Source organism: Lissotriton vulgaris, chromosome 1_1, assembly GCF_964263255.1.
Source record: "Lissotriton vulgaris chromosome 1_1, aLisVul1.2, whole genome shotgun sequence".
Classification (NCBI taxonomy): domain Eukaryota; kingdom Metazoa; phylum Chordata; class Amphibia; order Caudata; family Salamandridae; genus Lissotriton; species Lissotriton vulgaris.
The window spans coordinates 1756196555-1756212327 of NC_141685.1; the positions used below are offsets into that span (position 1 = coordinate 1756196555).

At 46.8% G+C, this 15773-nt stretch overlaps 1 protein-coding gene across 1 annotated transcript in view; it reads left to right on the forward strand.

Moving 5' to 3' along the window:
• Window positions 1–15773, forward strand: part of PLXNC1 (plexin C1) — a 456593-nt gene that overhangs the window by 267486 nt on the left and 173334 nt on the right. The window contains exon 11 of the mRNA XM_086919059.1: window positions 2677–2856. Within this exon, the coding sequence (XP_086775185.1) occupies window positions 2677–2856 (180 nt within the window). The remainder of the gene's footprint in view (window positions 1–2676; window positions 2857–15773) is intronic.

Genomic DNA, 15773 nt, shown 5'->3' on the forward strand with positions numbered 1-15773 from the left:
AGCATTATTGCAATGGAAGCCATATAAATCAAGGCCGTTGTCACTAATCCCTTCATTTTTACCACCCATACTCAGAGTCAGAAAGTCTTGGGTTTCACCAGGTCTCTGACAGTCTCTAAGTTAAATTTGTCAATGGTGTGGGGCGAGGCCTTGTTTGCGAAAGCCTAAAATGCCTAAACGAAAACACAGATGCATGTCTTATAGATCCCTGCTTTGACTATGACGACCTTCTGTACCAAACAATTCTGAGAGGGTGAGCCAGATGCCAGTTTGTATCAAAATGGCTTGACCAGAGTAGGATAGCAGCCTTGGGTAACAGCACTTTCATGCTTAATTTGTAAAAAAGCAAAAAAACTGTGTCAGGGTTCACATTTGCAAAATGCCAACAACACTCAAACAATCACACTAACAGGAGACCTCAAAAATAACACACACACACACCCCCGAGGAGTACCAATAGACTGCCCTAGTAGTGACTGGTAGAGGTAAAAAATGCCTTAATCAAGACCACTCAGCTGCCTCAAACCCCTAGCTTGGCAATAGTCACACTTGGATATGAGTTAGGGTATGCTTGGCATGCACCTCTAGCCAGCACGGAGTTCTGCAGCAGAACATTGTCTAAATATTGAGCCCCGCCGTTGGACTCACAGACTATACAGTTCACTGGGGAGAAAATCAGATGCCATATAACTAAAAGTGAAATAGAAGAACAGTGACACAGATAACTTTGCCACATGAGGATTTCCATCCCTATATCCTGTTAAACTATTTTTGAACTTTTTTGAAGCCAAAATGAAAAAAACATTAGAAATCTCTGCTATCAAATTAAAGGAGATCTTTTTGACCTCTGAACTAGGAGAAGGCCCGACTGGCCGTAGCGGGCACCGGGTGTTTCCCTGGTAGGCCGCCCGGGTGGGGGCCAGTTTTGGGACCCTGTGGGCCGTTTTTGTTACCGGGGGCGGCAATATCAGCCCCCTGTAACAAAATCAGCCGAAACCAGCCCTAGCAAACAGCTCGGCCGCACCCCTCCTACTGGGGGCCGACTCAGCAGTCTACCAGGGCTGATTTTGGTTCCCAGTCCGGCCCTGATAAGGAGCGACGTTTCTGCATTGCAATTATTATTGCAATGTACCTTAACTTAAGCGCGGACAAAACACATAATTTACAATGTGTAATTTACACAAAATGCCCCCAAGTTTAGCGTAATAACACATTATGTGAAATGTTGGCCTGGAACTTCACATGTAATATGGATGCGAGGACACACTTAGTGCTAAAAAAGTAGTGCAAAATGACATGTGATGCAAACTTATGTTAGGTTTCCCGCTTTTTCCCTTGTTCCCACAATATGACTTTTGTCCGAATAAAACCTCATTAAATTTCGGTCCAGACCATCATATTTCATGCTAAAAAATGGAGCTAAATTTCTTGTGACGCTAACAACAGAAAAAAACACTTAATGAAAAAAAACACGGAATTTACTTACCATGGCATGAAAAAAATAATGGGTTCTTTACAATGTGGATACAAGAATGGATAAAGAAAAACCTGAATAGCATAAAATAGAACGCATTGGCCCTGTGGAAGTTCCCTCTAGCAGGAGGAAGTACATTGGCTGTCCTCTGATAGGACGACTTAAGAATCATTGTAAGAATGCTTGAAGCAACTGTATTATTTTATGGAATGTCATATAACACTTGCAAAATAACTGACAGTTACATGAATTGATACAACAATGAGCCTATAACCAGGACATTTATAGATTAAGCGATGTTCAAATATTAATTAATGCAAGTTGCCGCTTAAATTTGTTTTAAAAGTTGGCTTTAATTTGGTCTTGTAGCCGGTTGACCCACGGAGGTGGGCACAAAGTTTGGGTATATATTTATTTATTTATTTATTTATTTGAAGGTTTTATATAGCGCGAACAAGACCCTTGCGGGTATCAGAGAGCTTTACAAGTCAGATGTAGAAAACAAGAGTAGATATAGCAAACACAGTTATAAGTGAATCAGATATACGATACTCAGAGACTTAAAAACCAGCGATAAAAACAGTATGGAGCTCATTGTCTTATGTTTGCCTACTTAGACCATGAAACAATGTCTGGACTGACTCCCTACTTTAATAAGAGAATTCAAGTACTAGCTAATTGAGATGAGTTGTATGCCAGCAGTTGTAGCAAACTTAATAAATATATGTGGACATGACTAGTTTTTTGTGCCATCTTTGTCTGTAATTTACCTCAGTATTCATCATTTTGAACAAGAATTGTTAAGAGCAATGCTTTGCGACTGTTGGCCTTGCCTTAATTGAAAGACTTCAAATAAATCAGTCCAAAATGGGTAAAGTAATCTCTCCTATAACACTGACACATGGTTGCTCTTATTACTAAAAGAAATGACACAACAGACAATCATTCAGTCACAGACTCATCAGCACACAAACATTAGCAAAAAATAAGATGCTTATTTCTGGCTAAGTTTTAAAAAATGAAGGGAAGGTTAAAGGTGTGTTATTATTTTTTTGAAAGAACAGATGTTTGTTATTTGAAGTTGTTATTGGTTAGTGTCACCAATTTCTGGCTTAAAAGTGCATTGCCCTTCTTTTAGGAGAACAGCATACTGAAGAAACGGATACACTTTAGAACTAAATTTTATTTTCTATTTTTTTCAGAATAAATGTGATCAGCAAACTTAACAGCACACACCTAGAGGTTTCTCTGCCACCTGACCGCAAAGAAACTAAGACAGTGTGTATCAATTTTGATGGGAAAAACTGTCTCCAGGGGATAGCAATAACATACACCTCCATACCACTGTGTTATCAATCATCCCCCCAAAAAACATGGGTCAGGTAATCCTCTGTTTTTAAATGTATTTACATTCCCTGCATTGTCCAAAGATAGCATGAAGTCCGCCTGATGTACTTTTGTAGCCACATTGATCTTCTGTGGTCTTTGTTATTGTTCTTAAGTACTTAATTTTTGCTGCACATCACTCTGGAGCCCAGGCCCACACTGAAATCAACAAATAAGTGAGTAAACATCTCAAGATCTCTTATGTCAATGTTTATGCTGCTTGTACCCCTTAAGACTCCCGAGCTGCTTACATCAATATGGTATGGATTTCATTGCAAAGTCTATATTAATGAAAAGCAAGGATGGATAGTTTGCTCACCCTCTTCTACTTGCTGTCCTGTGAAAATGAACTGTGTTCTGATTGGCCGCTCCATCTAACTGGGGAATGCAGCCCGTTCTAATGAGGTGTTTGGAACATTTCTCTTGTGTGTGAGTGGTAGTGAATTGCAACTGTGCCTTTGGCTAGCAATACTTGGACTTGGTGCACAGGGCCTTATTTATGAAGGCCATGCACTGCAGTTGCATCAATTTTCAGTGACGCTTCAGCAGAGTAATCAATGTTCCATACTGCGCCCGATTTACAAAGTGACCAGCCCGGATCTGGGGCGGTGGGTGGATGAGGGGGTAAGGAGGCATAATTGTAAAAAAAAAGAATAATTCACTTACCTTCTTGCTGCTCTGCCCCATGTTGTTTCTCCTTCGCCGAACAGGAAGCAGCCAGGCTCCCCTAAACCAAAAACAACTCTACAATGCAGCGCTGTGGTTCGCTGCTCAGACGGGGACTGGGGGCCTGGCCATATTCTCCATGAAGGCTGTAATGCAACCTGCATGGAGGACATGCTAAAGTGCACGTGACTGTTTAGCCGGCCCGAGAGGGCTGGTCAAAGCGTTGTGCTCACTTTAGTGTGCCCCCCACTCCTCTCCTGCTCTGTCAGCAGATCAGCCCCTCCCTCATGCTGTCGCAGCAGTGAAGAATAAAATAATAATAACATTGCATTATTATCATTTTTTTCCCTTTGCTTTACTGCTGCACAGTAGCAGTGGGGGGACACTCCACCACCTTAGCAGAGAAGCCGCCACTGAAAGTGACACATCTAGGCAGATGCGTCACTTTGTAGAGGCCTGCTCCACATTATACCTGCGTCAGGTAAAATATATGCAGGGTGGAAGTTCCCCCATAAAAAGCCTTATAGATGTGGTGCGTGCAATCTATGAGATTTCACTGCACCACTCCTACGACCAAGTCACAATCCTTACGCCTTCTTCAAGCAGGCATAAGGAGTGACACAGGGCTTTTCACATGGGACTTGCCCATGTGTAATAACACATTGCTAGGGTTCCGTCAGTTATCCGACACACTCCAGCAATGCGTCATTATTGCGCCACCATATATGTCAGGATTCCTGATGTATCTGGTAAATCCTTGCACCATGAGGCTCTGTAGTGTAAATACAGCTTATCCAGGATGCCACAAGTATGGCGCTAAGAAAAGTATTGCATCGCTGTTTTTGCCCAGCGATACGCCACTTTTCATAAATGAGCTCCATAGTGTAATTTCTATAACAACTGTTGCGGGCTGGAGCAGAGGTGCACAGTCCTTTTTTTTAAGCGGATCTAGTCCTCTGAGGACTACTGATGTGCTCCGAAGCACCTTGTTGTGGCACTCAGGAATAATCTAACTGCAGCCCTAGCCCTAACTTCTCTAATGAAAGGAAGTATCTATGAGATTGGAGGGCATCTTGTTCGCACATGAGAAGCAGGACATGTTGACGTGTGCTCTTCTGTCTGGCAGAAATATCCGAGTCGCACAATGCAGTTTGACTCATAAATACTCTCTGTAAATGAGGCAACGGAATTCATGTTATTATTAGACAGACTGAAGTGTGCATTCAGGATTGAGGTTACACTGATTTACCTCTTACTAACATTCATTTCTATAACATGTCTGCATAGCTGGCACTTTTTTCAGACTGCTTATGTGTGACATTTCATAGTTTAACTATTCTTATGACAGTAATGGAAGACCACTAACCCACTTGATTAGAGACAGTATATCTGTTTGCAAATTTTATGGCAACCAATCAATTATGGTGTGTAATAGTGCATTTCCTACTGATTACTTTAACTTGCAATGATCTTTCATTTAAGTGTGTAACATTATTTTATACCTGAACGTCAAAGCCAACAAAAATAGTGACAGAATACAAATATTTTCTCTTTTTTAGCCACATCTTTTCTCCTATCCCCCATTTTGACACTGCCCCCATTGCAGCACTTAAGTTTGTTGAGGGCTCGCCTCTGCTGAACTCACGTATGGTAACCGGAAGTGATTGCCAGGCTAAGCCAGCAGGAAGCGCCTACGAATCCAGTGAGGTGGGCTGCGCTGCAGATGTTGCTGAGATTGCAGGCAGAGGGCCGAGTAGACAAGCCTTTTCTTGAATGCTGATGGTCACCATCTCTTGCTGTCATAATGGGCTCTGAATGAGGTCAGCTGCCTGTCTGCCTAGCCTCTTGTGGTTGTTGCTGCTGAGGCATTGTCATTCTGGCAGACTCCGCTATCTCTCTCTTGTCACAGCCTCTCAGTTCCTTGGAGGAGTGAGTCATGGCTGCACCAGTAGGTGAGGACAGGCTCGGCTGCTGGGTGGTGCTTTTGAATTGCTGCCACCTGCCAGACCGAACTACAGGGATCCACCCAGTGCACTCCACACATGTTACCAGAGGGCAGGTGAGGGCTAATTTGTAACATTAATCCGGCCTGGGCCGAAATTTCCAGGGTGCAGGAGGGCTGGCTGAGAGAGGTGAACCAGTCTGGCTGCTCCTAGATGCAAAAATAGCCTGCATCGCTCCAGCTCTCCGTCAGCAGCATGGCCACCACACAGACCGTACTGTGAGGGTCACGACAGTGCCACCTTGTCTGGACAGGTGTAACAATAGTAAAAACAAGCATTTGCATACAATAGGTCTTGCATTACCAAAAGTTAGAGTTATTTACAATAACAGTAGCTCAAACTTGCAGTATTGCGACGCCTATTGTATTGCAATTGCTTCAATGTAACTAGATTGCTCGCCTTCCCGTCCATGCCTACTTGAGAGCCGTCAAGACCCGCCTCTGTAAGAAGGATGGGCAAGTTGATTACTGCAAGTACTAGCTCCTCCCAAGCAGCCTTGTGTGATGTCTAGGTATGTTTAACAGAAACATGGGGTAATGGTTACAGCTTAAGAAAATGGCCTTTTTGTTTGATGCAAAAATGACAGCCAGCAAGTTGCAAATGTAAGACTGACTGTTGTTTTGAATTTGGGTTAGATTAGATTCAATCCAGCTGAAGCAAATAGTCCTTGTGGTGTGTGGTTGGGAGAAGGGAGCTCAAAACCAGAGACAGAGTTTAGCAAGCAACGCCAAAGAAAAGAAAAGCTCAGCTCACCAATCTCTATTCTTTCAATCTTGTACGTTTTTCGTAAGCAGGGCACCCCCGCCGCCTATGCAGCGCTGCTTACTAAATGCATAAAATAATGAAAAAATAGAGTTTGGTGAGCCATGCCTTTCACTGGAGGCAGGCGAGGCTCATGTTTTGAAAATAACAGCTCGTTTACTCAGACGAATAGAAATGCAGGCTGCCGCTTTTATGTGCCGCACTGCCAGTAAAAAACATAATTGATAAATGAAAAGTTGAAAGTTGGGCGGGCCGTGCATTTTTAAAATATCATGCGCGGCTGCCATCGCTAATAAAAATGAAGCGCTTGGTAAAACGAAGATGTTACAAAAATAACATTTTCCGCAGCATGCACAACAAAAGAAATGTCGCGAGGCTGCCATTGTCAAAGTCCAAGCTTGGCGTGCTGTGCTGCAAAAAGAAATGCATTAAGTTGCGGGAGAGCATGTCGTGCCTGCAACAGCAGGTAGAAGAAAGTCATGTTAGAAAATAGTGCTCACAGACTGTACACAAAGCATGCTGAGTAACAACACATGTAAGAGGGGCAGCCCTTATGGGAGGTTACAACATGAGAAAGGGAGATTCTAAAGAGGGACTACTAAGCCTATTAGTAAATCAAAAGCCACCATTTACCAAGGACTGCAACAACAGCCAATTCAAAAGATGGGCGGAAAATGGGTGGAGCTTCAAGCCCATACCTGAATGAAGGATGTCTTGAAGAGACAGCGCAAGCGCTAAATGTTAACAAGCATTTACAATGCAATGGTTTTGCCTTTGTTAAAGTTAGAGCTATTGGCATTGCTCTTGACATTATTTTTATTTATGTTTTTTTTTAACATAAATAAATGGCATTGTCATTTACAATGCCACTAGCTTTATCTCTCGCAAATGACACACACAAACACACACAGAGCCCCCCCACACACACCCACACAGAGCCCTCCACACACCCACACAGCACAAGCAGGCAACAGGGGCACACGGAGGCACAAGCAGGCAACAGGGGCACACGGAGGCACAAGCAGGCAACAGGGGCACACGGAGGCACAAGCAGGCAACAGGGGCACACGGAGGCACAAGCAGGCAACAGGGGCACGGAGGCACATGCAGGCGACAGGGGCACGAAAACTGAGGCACAAGCAGGCAACAGGGGCACACGGAGGCACAAGCAGGCAACAGGGGCACAAGGAGGTACAAGCAGGCAACAGGGGCACACGGAGGTACAAGCAGGCAACAGGGGCACACGGAGGCACAAGCAGGCGACAGGGGCACACGGAGGCACAAGCAGGCGACAGGGGCACGAAAACTGAGGTACAAGCAGGCGACAGGGGCACGAAAACTGAGGCACAAGCAGGCGACAGGGGCACGAAAACGGAGGCACAAGCAGGCAACAGGGGCACACGGAGGCACAAGCAGGCAACAGGGGCACACGGAGGCACAAGCAGGCAACAGGGTCACGAAAACAAGCACAAGCAGGCAAAAGGTTCACAAGCAGGAATTGTAATTTAGACGGGGCTGAAGTGGAGAACGGTCAGTAGGGAAGTAGTGCGGCTGGTGCAGTGGTACCAGGCCGAAAGGTGAGAGGGGCTGTCTGCACCCCAGTTTGGACAGTTTCCACTACCTAACAGGGATTGGTGGGAGGGGGGCGTACTTCTTGCTTGCTTTAGGGCTGTTACTTCGGGGACGCAGTGCACGCACTTGCCTGCTGCCGCCGGGACACGACAACAGGCAGGGAGAGGACAGGCTGGGAGAGGGCAGGGAGGGGACAGGCTGGGAGAGGGCAGGCTGGGGGTGGGCAGGGAGGGGACAGGCTGGGAGAGGGCAGGTTGGGAGAGGGCAGGCTGGAAGTGGACAAGCTGGGAGAGGACAGGCTGGGAAAGGTCATGGAGGGGACAGGCTGGGAGAGGGCAGGCTGGGAAAGGGCAGGGAGGGGACAGGCTGGGAGAGGGCAAGCTGGGAGTGGGCAGGCTGGGAGAGGACAGGCTGCGAGAGGGCAGGCTGCGAGAGGGCAGGCTGGGAGTGGGCAGGCTGGGAGTGGGCAGGCTGGGAGTGGGCAGGCTGGGAGTGGGCAGGCTGGGAGTGGGCAGGCTGGGAGTGGACAGGCTGGGAGAGGGCAGGCTGGGAGAGGGCAGGCTGGGAGTGGGCAGGCTGGGAGTGGGCAGGCTGGGAGTGGGCAGGCTGGGAGTGGGCAGGCTGCGAGAGGGCAGGCTGCGAGAGGACAGGCTGCAAGAGGACAGGCTGGGAGAGGACAGGCTGGGAGAGGGCAGGGAGGGGACAGGCTGGGAGAGGGCAGGTTGGGAGAGGGCAGGCTGGAAGTGGACAAGCTGGGAGAGGACAGGCTGGGAAAGGTCATGGAGGGGACAGGCTGGGAGAGGGCAGGCTGGAAGAGGACAGGCTGGGAAAGGGCAGGGAGGGGACAGGCTGGGAGAGGGCAGGCTGGGAGAGGACAGGTTGCGAGAGGGCAGGCTGCGAGAGGGCAGGCTGCCATGGTACAGGGTGAGTTCATTAGCTCTCCTTCACAACTCTCAAAGCAGGTGCACACTTATCACAAGTCCTTAACATTTTTTTTTACTAATGCCTCAATTTTGAGAAGCTGGCGGAGTGGGTCACGTCCCTTGCAAATGGTCAAACTGATTCCCACGCGGTCCTACGGTAGTATTTCACACATGATGTGACCAACATAAACCTACGCCGCCCATGAGTACATTGGGATGGCTGAGCTGGTGACTGTGGAGAACTATAGTGCTTCCAACTTCCCCCCAACAACCCCCCAACTTCCATGATCTTAGATGCCTTGCGTGCACCGTTGGGCACTCAAGCAAGTGAGCACACATATTTCACGTCTGGAAACTCAATCTACCCCTGGGTCCGTCAGTGGTTTCTGCACAAGACTAAAGTAAGACAAGCGACAACCTCAAGGTGCTTTACATTGTCCTGAAGCCCATCACATACTGATACCTTAGTACCCTCTACAGTTTCTCTGCGCGGGTTTGAGCTTCTCCTGGGTCCAGAGACTTCTGACTCTTACCTAAACCTCTCTGGCCTCAACTGCTTTTTATTATTTTATTTATTCAGTTTTTACATAATGGCAATCAGGCCTCAAGAGAGACATCAAAGCACTGCACAGACCTACAAATGGAATAGGAGGCAAAGAAAAGGTTTGACATGAAGCAAGATTTTCTGGAGATTGAGAAGGCTTAATAGACATGATAAAACGAGGAAAATAAGGTGATCTAAATAGAAAAGGTCACATTTTTTAGATTCATATTCTTTTTCAGCTGAAATAGGGAAGGGGCAGTTTGAAGCAAAGAGCATCTTTCCTACTGCAAAAGCGAAGATGAGCAAAATCACAAGTTTTGTTCTGCTGCTCCCCCGCCCCTCTTCCTTCCCCCGGGTGATTTCCAGGCTAGCACATTCTCCAGATGAGAGCCAATACCTACGTTTGCTGGATGACGTCGGACATAAGAGAAAGAACAAAGTGGATGAGTAAAGAGATAAGGATGGAAAGAGTGAAGTATTAGAGTGACTGTAAAGAGGGAGGCGATGAAGGAAGAAAAGGAGGGATATGAACAATTAAAAGATAGGAAAATATGAAAGCAAGGAAATACAAGGATGGGGAGGATAGAATGGTGAAAAAAGAGGGAATAAGAAGGAAGAAACACACACTAACAACCACGCCGGAAACAGACAGTACTCCCAGGCAGGGCCAAAGTAACAGGTAGTGCTCTCCCATAAGGCCCTTATTCTCTAGACATACTGATGAGAGAAGATCTCTGCAGCCAGATATAAGCATTGGCAAAGCCAGCAGAACTGGTTTTAATGTGCAAAACAGCGTCAGCACATAACAGAGAGAAACACAGGAGGGAACAACATCCCCCCTCTCCCCCCCCCACCTCCCGAGGAGAGGCAGAAAAGTGTACAGTTGTAAACTAGTCCCCTGGGTCCCTAGTTCAATGCAAACGCTTGATTTGAATAGCACATTTGACTGAGCCACGAAAACCTCAAGCCAATGGCTGAACGAGACTGGTCGAGCAAAGCCAATGGCTGAAAGGGGAGGATGCATAGCCTACTGTATGTATATGTGTGTTTGACAGCCGTGCTGTCAATCCCCAGACCCGAAAAAGCAATATCGAGCAAGGCCCTGAAAAAACAAAGACCCAAGACGTGCAGAAAATTCCAGAGCGAGACGCGTGAAATACAATTATCCAGCAGTATGCAGTGTAGACTGGAAGAAAAACTCCACTTCACAGCCGAGCAATCACCCACAGCACGGGCACTGGGAATACCCAGCACCGAAAACAAGCACTCCACTAAAACACCCAGGCAGCACCCCAGAACACCATGAAGGATTCTTAGCATCCTACGGCGCTGCGTAAGGTGGCTCAATGAATAACAGGCACTCAGCACTATACGGAGTATCCCAGGAGAAAACTCGCCACTCACAGGATACACCCAGGGAACCGGAATGTCGAGGGCTCCACATCCCTGGACAATAATTTATATTAAAAAAAGAAGAAGAATTAAAAAAACAGCGCCCTACTGGCAATATCACCCAGCGCATCACTGACTAGCCTAGAGAACACCCACTCCCATATTTTTAACTCGTCATATCTTTTATGAGGAGAATTATTCCCTCCTAACGTATGTGCCCCCTGAGCAGGGGGAGAGAGGATGTAAAGCACCACAAAGAATATGCATCGCCCCATACTCTAATACAGCATGCCTCGCAGCACATGCGCTGCCCAGGCTCGATCTCCAGAAGAGGGGGCAAACACAAGATGAAGATGGTTTGCCAAATATAAAGTAAGCAAAGGAGCATACAAATTTAAAAAAAAGCCAATCTAACGGTAAACAATGGGTGGACTCTAAACCAACTAAACTATGGCCCTGATTCACACAGGTAAACATACACTTTTGTGTAAATTTACTATTTTTTACTATTCCCAAACTTAGATTGGATAATAAATTTACGACAATTGGGGCAGAGAACTTCGCACATAAAAAGAAAAGGTTGTTCTATTTTATGTGCAGAGTTTCCCGTCCAACAGCAGAGTCTCCGCACTGGTAAACTTACTATTAAATCTGAATTTGTGAATAGTAAAATAAACAAAAAATAATAAACACACAAAAGTCTACGTTTACTTTTGTGAATAAGGCGCTATTTTTTTTGTCAGGATTCTGGAAAACCTCAGGATCAGGGTGATGCTGAAAGGGGTCCACCTCCTGATTTCCCCACACTCTGACTGTACATATAACACAGAGCGTAAAGGCAATCAAGCGAGGGATAACACAGGGAAGGTAGGGATAGGGTCTGGAACGGATGGGATAGCTGAAACGACAAGAACAAGAAATATTATCACATCAGTTCTCCCTACTCTCATTCAATTCTCGCTAGAGGAACGATACATACCACTGAAATCAGGAGGGGACCTCTTTCCTCTAAAAATATAGATACTTCTCTATCTCTGAGTGCCACCTGGAAGAAAACCATGAATTACTAACAGTTCAACAACCTTCTGTAAAGCATCACACGGGTCAACCATACACAACACATACCCTTTAAATGCTTCCCTTGCGGCTGTAATAATTCTCTCCAGTAACCCAGTGGATACAGGTAGGGATATCACCAGAAACCTCAGTTCCAATCACTGAAGATCAAAAGTTTGATATATAATGGGTACTTTCCAAGTCATTCAAGAACAAAAAATGATAGAGTCATTTTAGCATTCCTAGCTGGGCCCAACTACAAATGGAACACTAACAAAAATAGTTCAAGACGAATGCGTCCTCATCCGAGGCTTACCGACTTCCTTTTCTATAGGTTTGACATAGTTCCCAAATTATAGCTGCACAGATTTTCTGTCAGTAACAGTAACCGCTGCCTCTTCCTCGCGGCAGCCGCTCACAAGAATACACCAAACGCGGTCTTGCTTCGGTATCAGTTCCGCTTAATTAGAGCTCCCAAGTTCAAAACAGATGCGCCCACTCTTAGCGCACAGGCACTGGGAATCTTCCCTCGCGGCAGCCGCTCACGCACAGGGAAAACTCCTCTTCCACACAGGAAACGTCTTCTGTAAGCCGTCAAACAATTACATGGCTTTCTCCTCGCGGCAGCCGCTCGCGCAGGAAACAGCGGAAAAGGGAAAGCCTTCCCCCTCCTTGTCTTCGGGTTGATCACACCGTTTCGAATCTCCAGTTAAACGGGTAATATACAAATTCTCTAGTCCTGGAACAAAGGCTCCCCTCACCAGGGAACACGACCACACTTCTCTTTCTCCGGATTCAAAAGAACAATCAAATACAGCGCCATCTAGTGGCCACCACCAATATATAAACTCTGTTCACCTCTCACTTGTGGGAGTTGTAGTTCTGCAGGCGCCATATGTGATTCCTGACATTTTTTGTTTCTCACCATGTCTATAATAGAAATCGCTACACAGACTACTCAAAATAATCGCCATTCTGGTTATGGGGAAACCAAAGAAAGTGAAGCATTTGTCAGAAGCTTCGATGCAACAGGAATGGTGGATCAATATCTGAACTAGTCCAAATCAGCAAGCAGTTATTTGTCCTGCCATCACCATGTGATTAAAGGCAACAAAATTACAATGCAATTCTTTCTCAAAGTGGTTCATTATTGTTTAGATAGCGAGTCTTTATGCACCAGAGCGTCTGTTACTTTATATTTTAAAAAATCCTTCACATGGTTGCCAACTGGCCCCATGTCATTGGGGACACCTTTAGGTCAGGCCCAGGAACTTGCTGTTCTTTACCATAAGTAGGAGTCCACAAGTCCCACCATGCAAACGAGTGTAAGTTATACTTATAATAAAGCCACGGTGACTCAAATAGGCAGCTGAGCGCCACTTCCTCTGTAGGGCTGTTTCAGGCAGTCGGTCACCAGGGGCACGTGGCTAACCTCGCCTCCCCCTAATGAACTGTCTGCAGCCGATGCACCAGACACTGCCGCGACCTGGAAGTATATGAATGTCACACCAGAAAGTACGTCACGGGGGAAAGCAGACTGCGCGCCTGGGGCGATTCACGGCTGGCTGCCTCCGTCACCACACATCAGTGTCATCGAAAGGCGAGGGCAGCACAGCCGTGTGCTCTCACTTCGTTACCTCAGCTGACACATCATGCTCAGAGACGGCCGCTAGCAATCTTCAGCAACACTGCCCCGCTCTGCTTGCTCTGTGCTCACCGCGCTCTCCGGTCCGCCCCCCCGCCGCCGGGGGGCTCCTTGCGACGGCGGCAATCTGTTGACTTCTCCGGTCTCCCTCTTCAGCATGGGAGACCGGCAACGTCCTCCGCTTCTTCCGGGGCTCCCTCCAGGCAGGCCACGGGAGCCCCGCGTGGGCCGCCATACTTCTTGTGGGCCGCCGTCTTCCTTCTTCCCCCGGGCGGCGGGGGGGCGGGCACTTCCGGCCGGCCGCGCTAGGATTGGCCGCCCGGCTGAAGAAACCCCCGGGCGGGGATCGAGCAGTAAGGGAGGAAGGGAGGGAGGGAGGGGGAGAAAGGGAGGGAGGGGGAAGGTCACTCACCTGCAGACCTGGGCATAATAAGGAGACCCGTCCCGAGCAGTAAGGGAGGTGCCGGCAATGCCGGACCAGATTCGGGGGCGTTCCCGGCTTTCGGCTGACGTCGCGTGACGTCGGCAAAAGCCAAAGAATCTCGGGAACGCCCCCGAGTCTGCTCCGGCATTGACGGACAGGCCCCTCGTCCAATGGCTAGGCTCCATTTATTGAGCCAGCCAATGAATGACGAGGGCCGACCCAAACCCACACTACAGTTCTCATTAGGTTTTCGCCTGCGCGAAAAAGCTGCGCAGAGCGCAGCTTTCGCCAGGCAAAACCTAAAAAGTGCTGCTGCGCTGAGGTCATGGAGTTGGAACAGAAGGCTTCGGATTCACATGAGGCCGGGTCTGGGTCCTGCCTGTTGTTTATGTTCTGAAACTGGATGACCGAGTGGCCCAGAGAGGGCCAGGCCTGATGCAGATTTATTCTGTCTGGGTGAAAGTTCAACGCTGCAGCGACGGAAGCCACATTAATTATTTCACGCAGTTTTGACACTTAGCCCACAGAGTTCACATCTCTTCCCAGTCAGCGATGGGCTCCTATTGATATACTGGCAGTGGCTGCTATTGTTATAAGATGCAGCGCCTCGTCGTGGTCTTTAAAAAAGCTATATTATGTGTAGTTAATCCATTTTAGTGCGCTGATGATGAGACCAGCACTAAAATGTTAGTCTAACCCCTAATGCGTGGTACTTTGCAGCACTCCTATAATGCCTTTCATTGTGCTGGGTTTACTAGCCAAATAAAATACTAATTCCTAAACTGGTCATAATGACTGAAGCTTTTTCAGCCACAAAGAAACTGACAACTTTCAAAGCCGGGATCTACATTTCAATAGGATTACACTTTTGGGCAACGCTTATTTAATCATTTAGTGTTCGGCCAGAAGGCGATACACATTCTAATGGTTGTTGCAGATAGTGTGAATTTGGCACTTTGCGATTTTAATGTTAATCATTGTCTTTATTTAAGTACTTAAATCAATTCAGAGGTGTATAAATTGTCAGTTTTCAATTACCATGCATCAGGTGCTAGCAGGTTCCAGAAACAGGCATTGGGACACTGACACACATACTCCCAGGATAGACACTCACTCACACCCACTGATATGACGTCATTTTCTAAACAAAAGAATTTTGTGAGATTAAATATGAGTGAAGCTTCCAAAGTGTTAAACTGGATTTGCAAACCTGTGAATTGAAAGAGTTTGCAACTTCCCTCCTACTGAATGTAGCACCTGCCACGTGTCTGTGTCTGGCAGGCCCTGCAGTCCTAACCCCAGAGGAAGATCTTCATGTTTATGTAAATATGGTAGTAAACGAGGAGGCTCCGGTTTCAAAACGCCAGGTAAGGCTTTGGCTAGCAATGCACATCACATCTCCTTGCACCTGCAGCCTTGGGAACATTAATCAGCGGTGGAATTACTGAAAGAGCTGGATCAGTAGCTGGGTGAGAGCAGAGAACTTTTCAAACCTTCCAGTATATATAGCAGCAGAACTTTTTGGCAGGAAGAATGTTCAGCAGACTTGCTGTGCCAGAAAATATGCCCACATTTCCTGAACGACAGTCCCCTAAGACAGCTTGTAGGACTCTGCAGCTCACTATTTCAGAACTGGGAGGTCCATCAAGCAGATGGCCTTAGTTGGCGTAGGAGCCTGTGTGTTAGTTTCTCCTTGTGCGATTTAACACTCTACATAGTCCAGGTAAGCCAGCATAGAGGCAATACTGGGCTTGCCAGTAGGTCTACCAAATAGAAAAGGTTGAAAACTGGAGGGTCCTAGGGAAATTTTAGAGACCACGCAGGATTTGTTCCCCAGCAGTTACTTACAAAACAGTACGAAATCCTTGGGTCTAAACAATCATCCCTCTTGGATGTATGATAATGGATCTCTGCAGCCTAGTAACT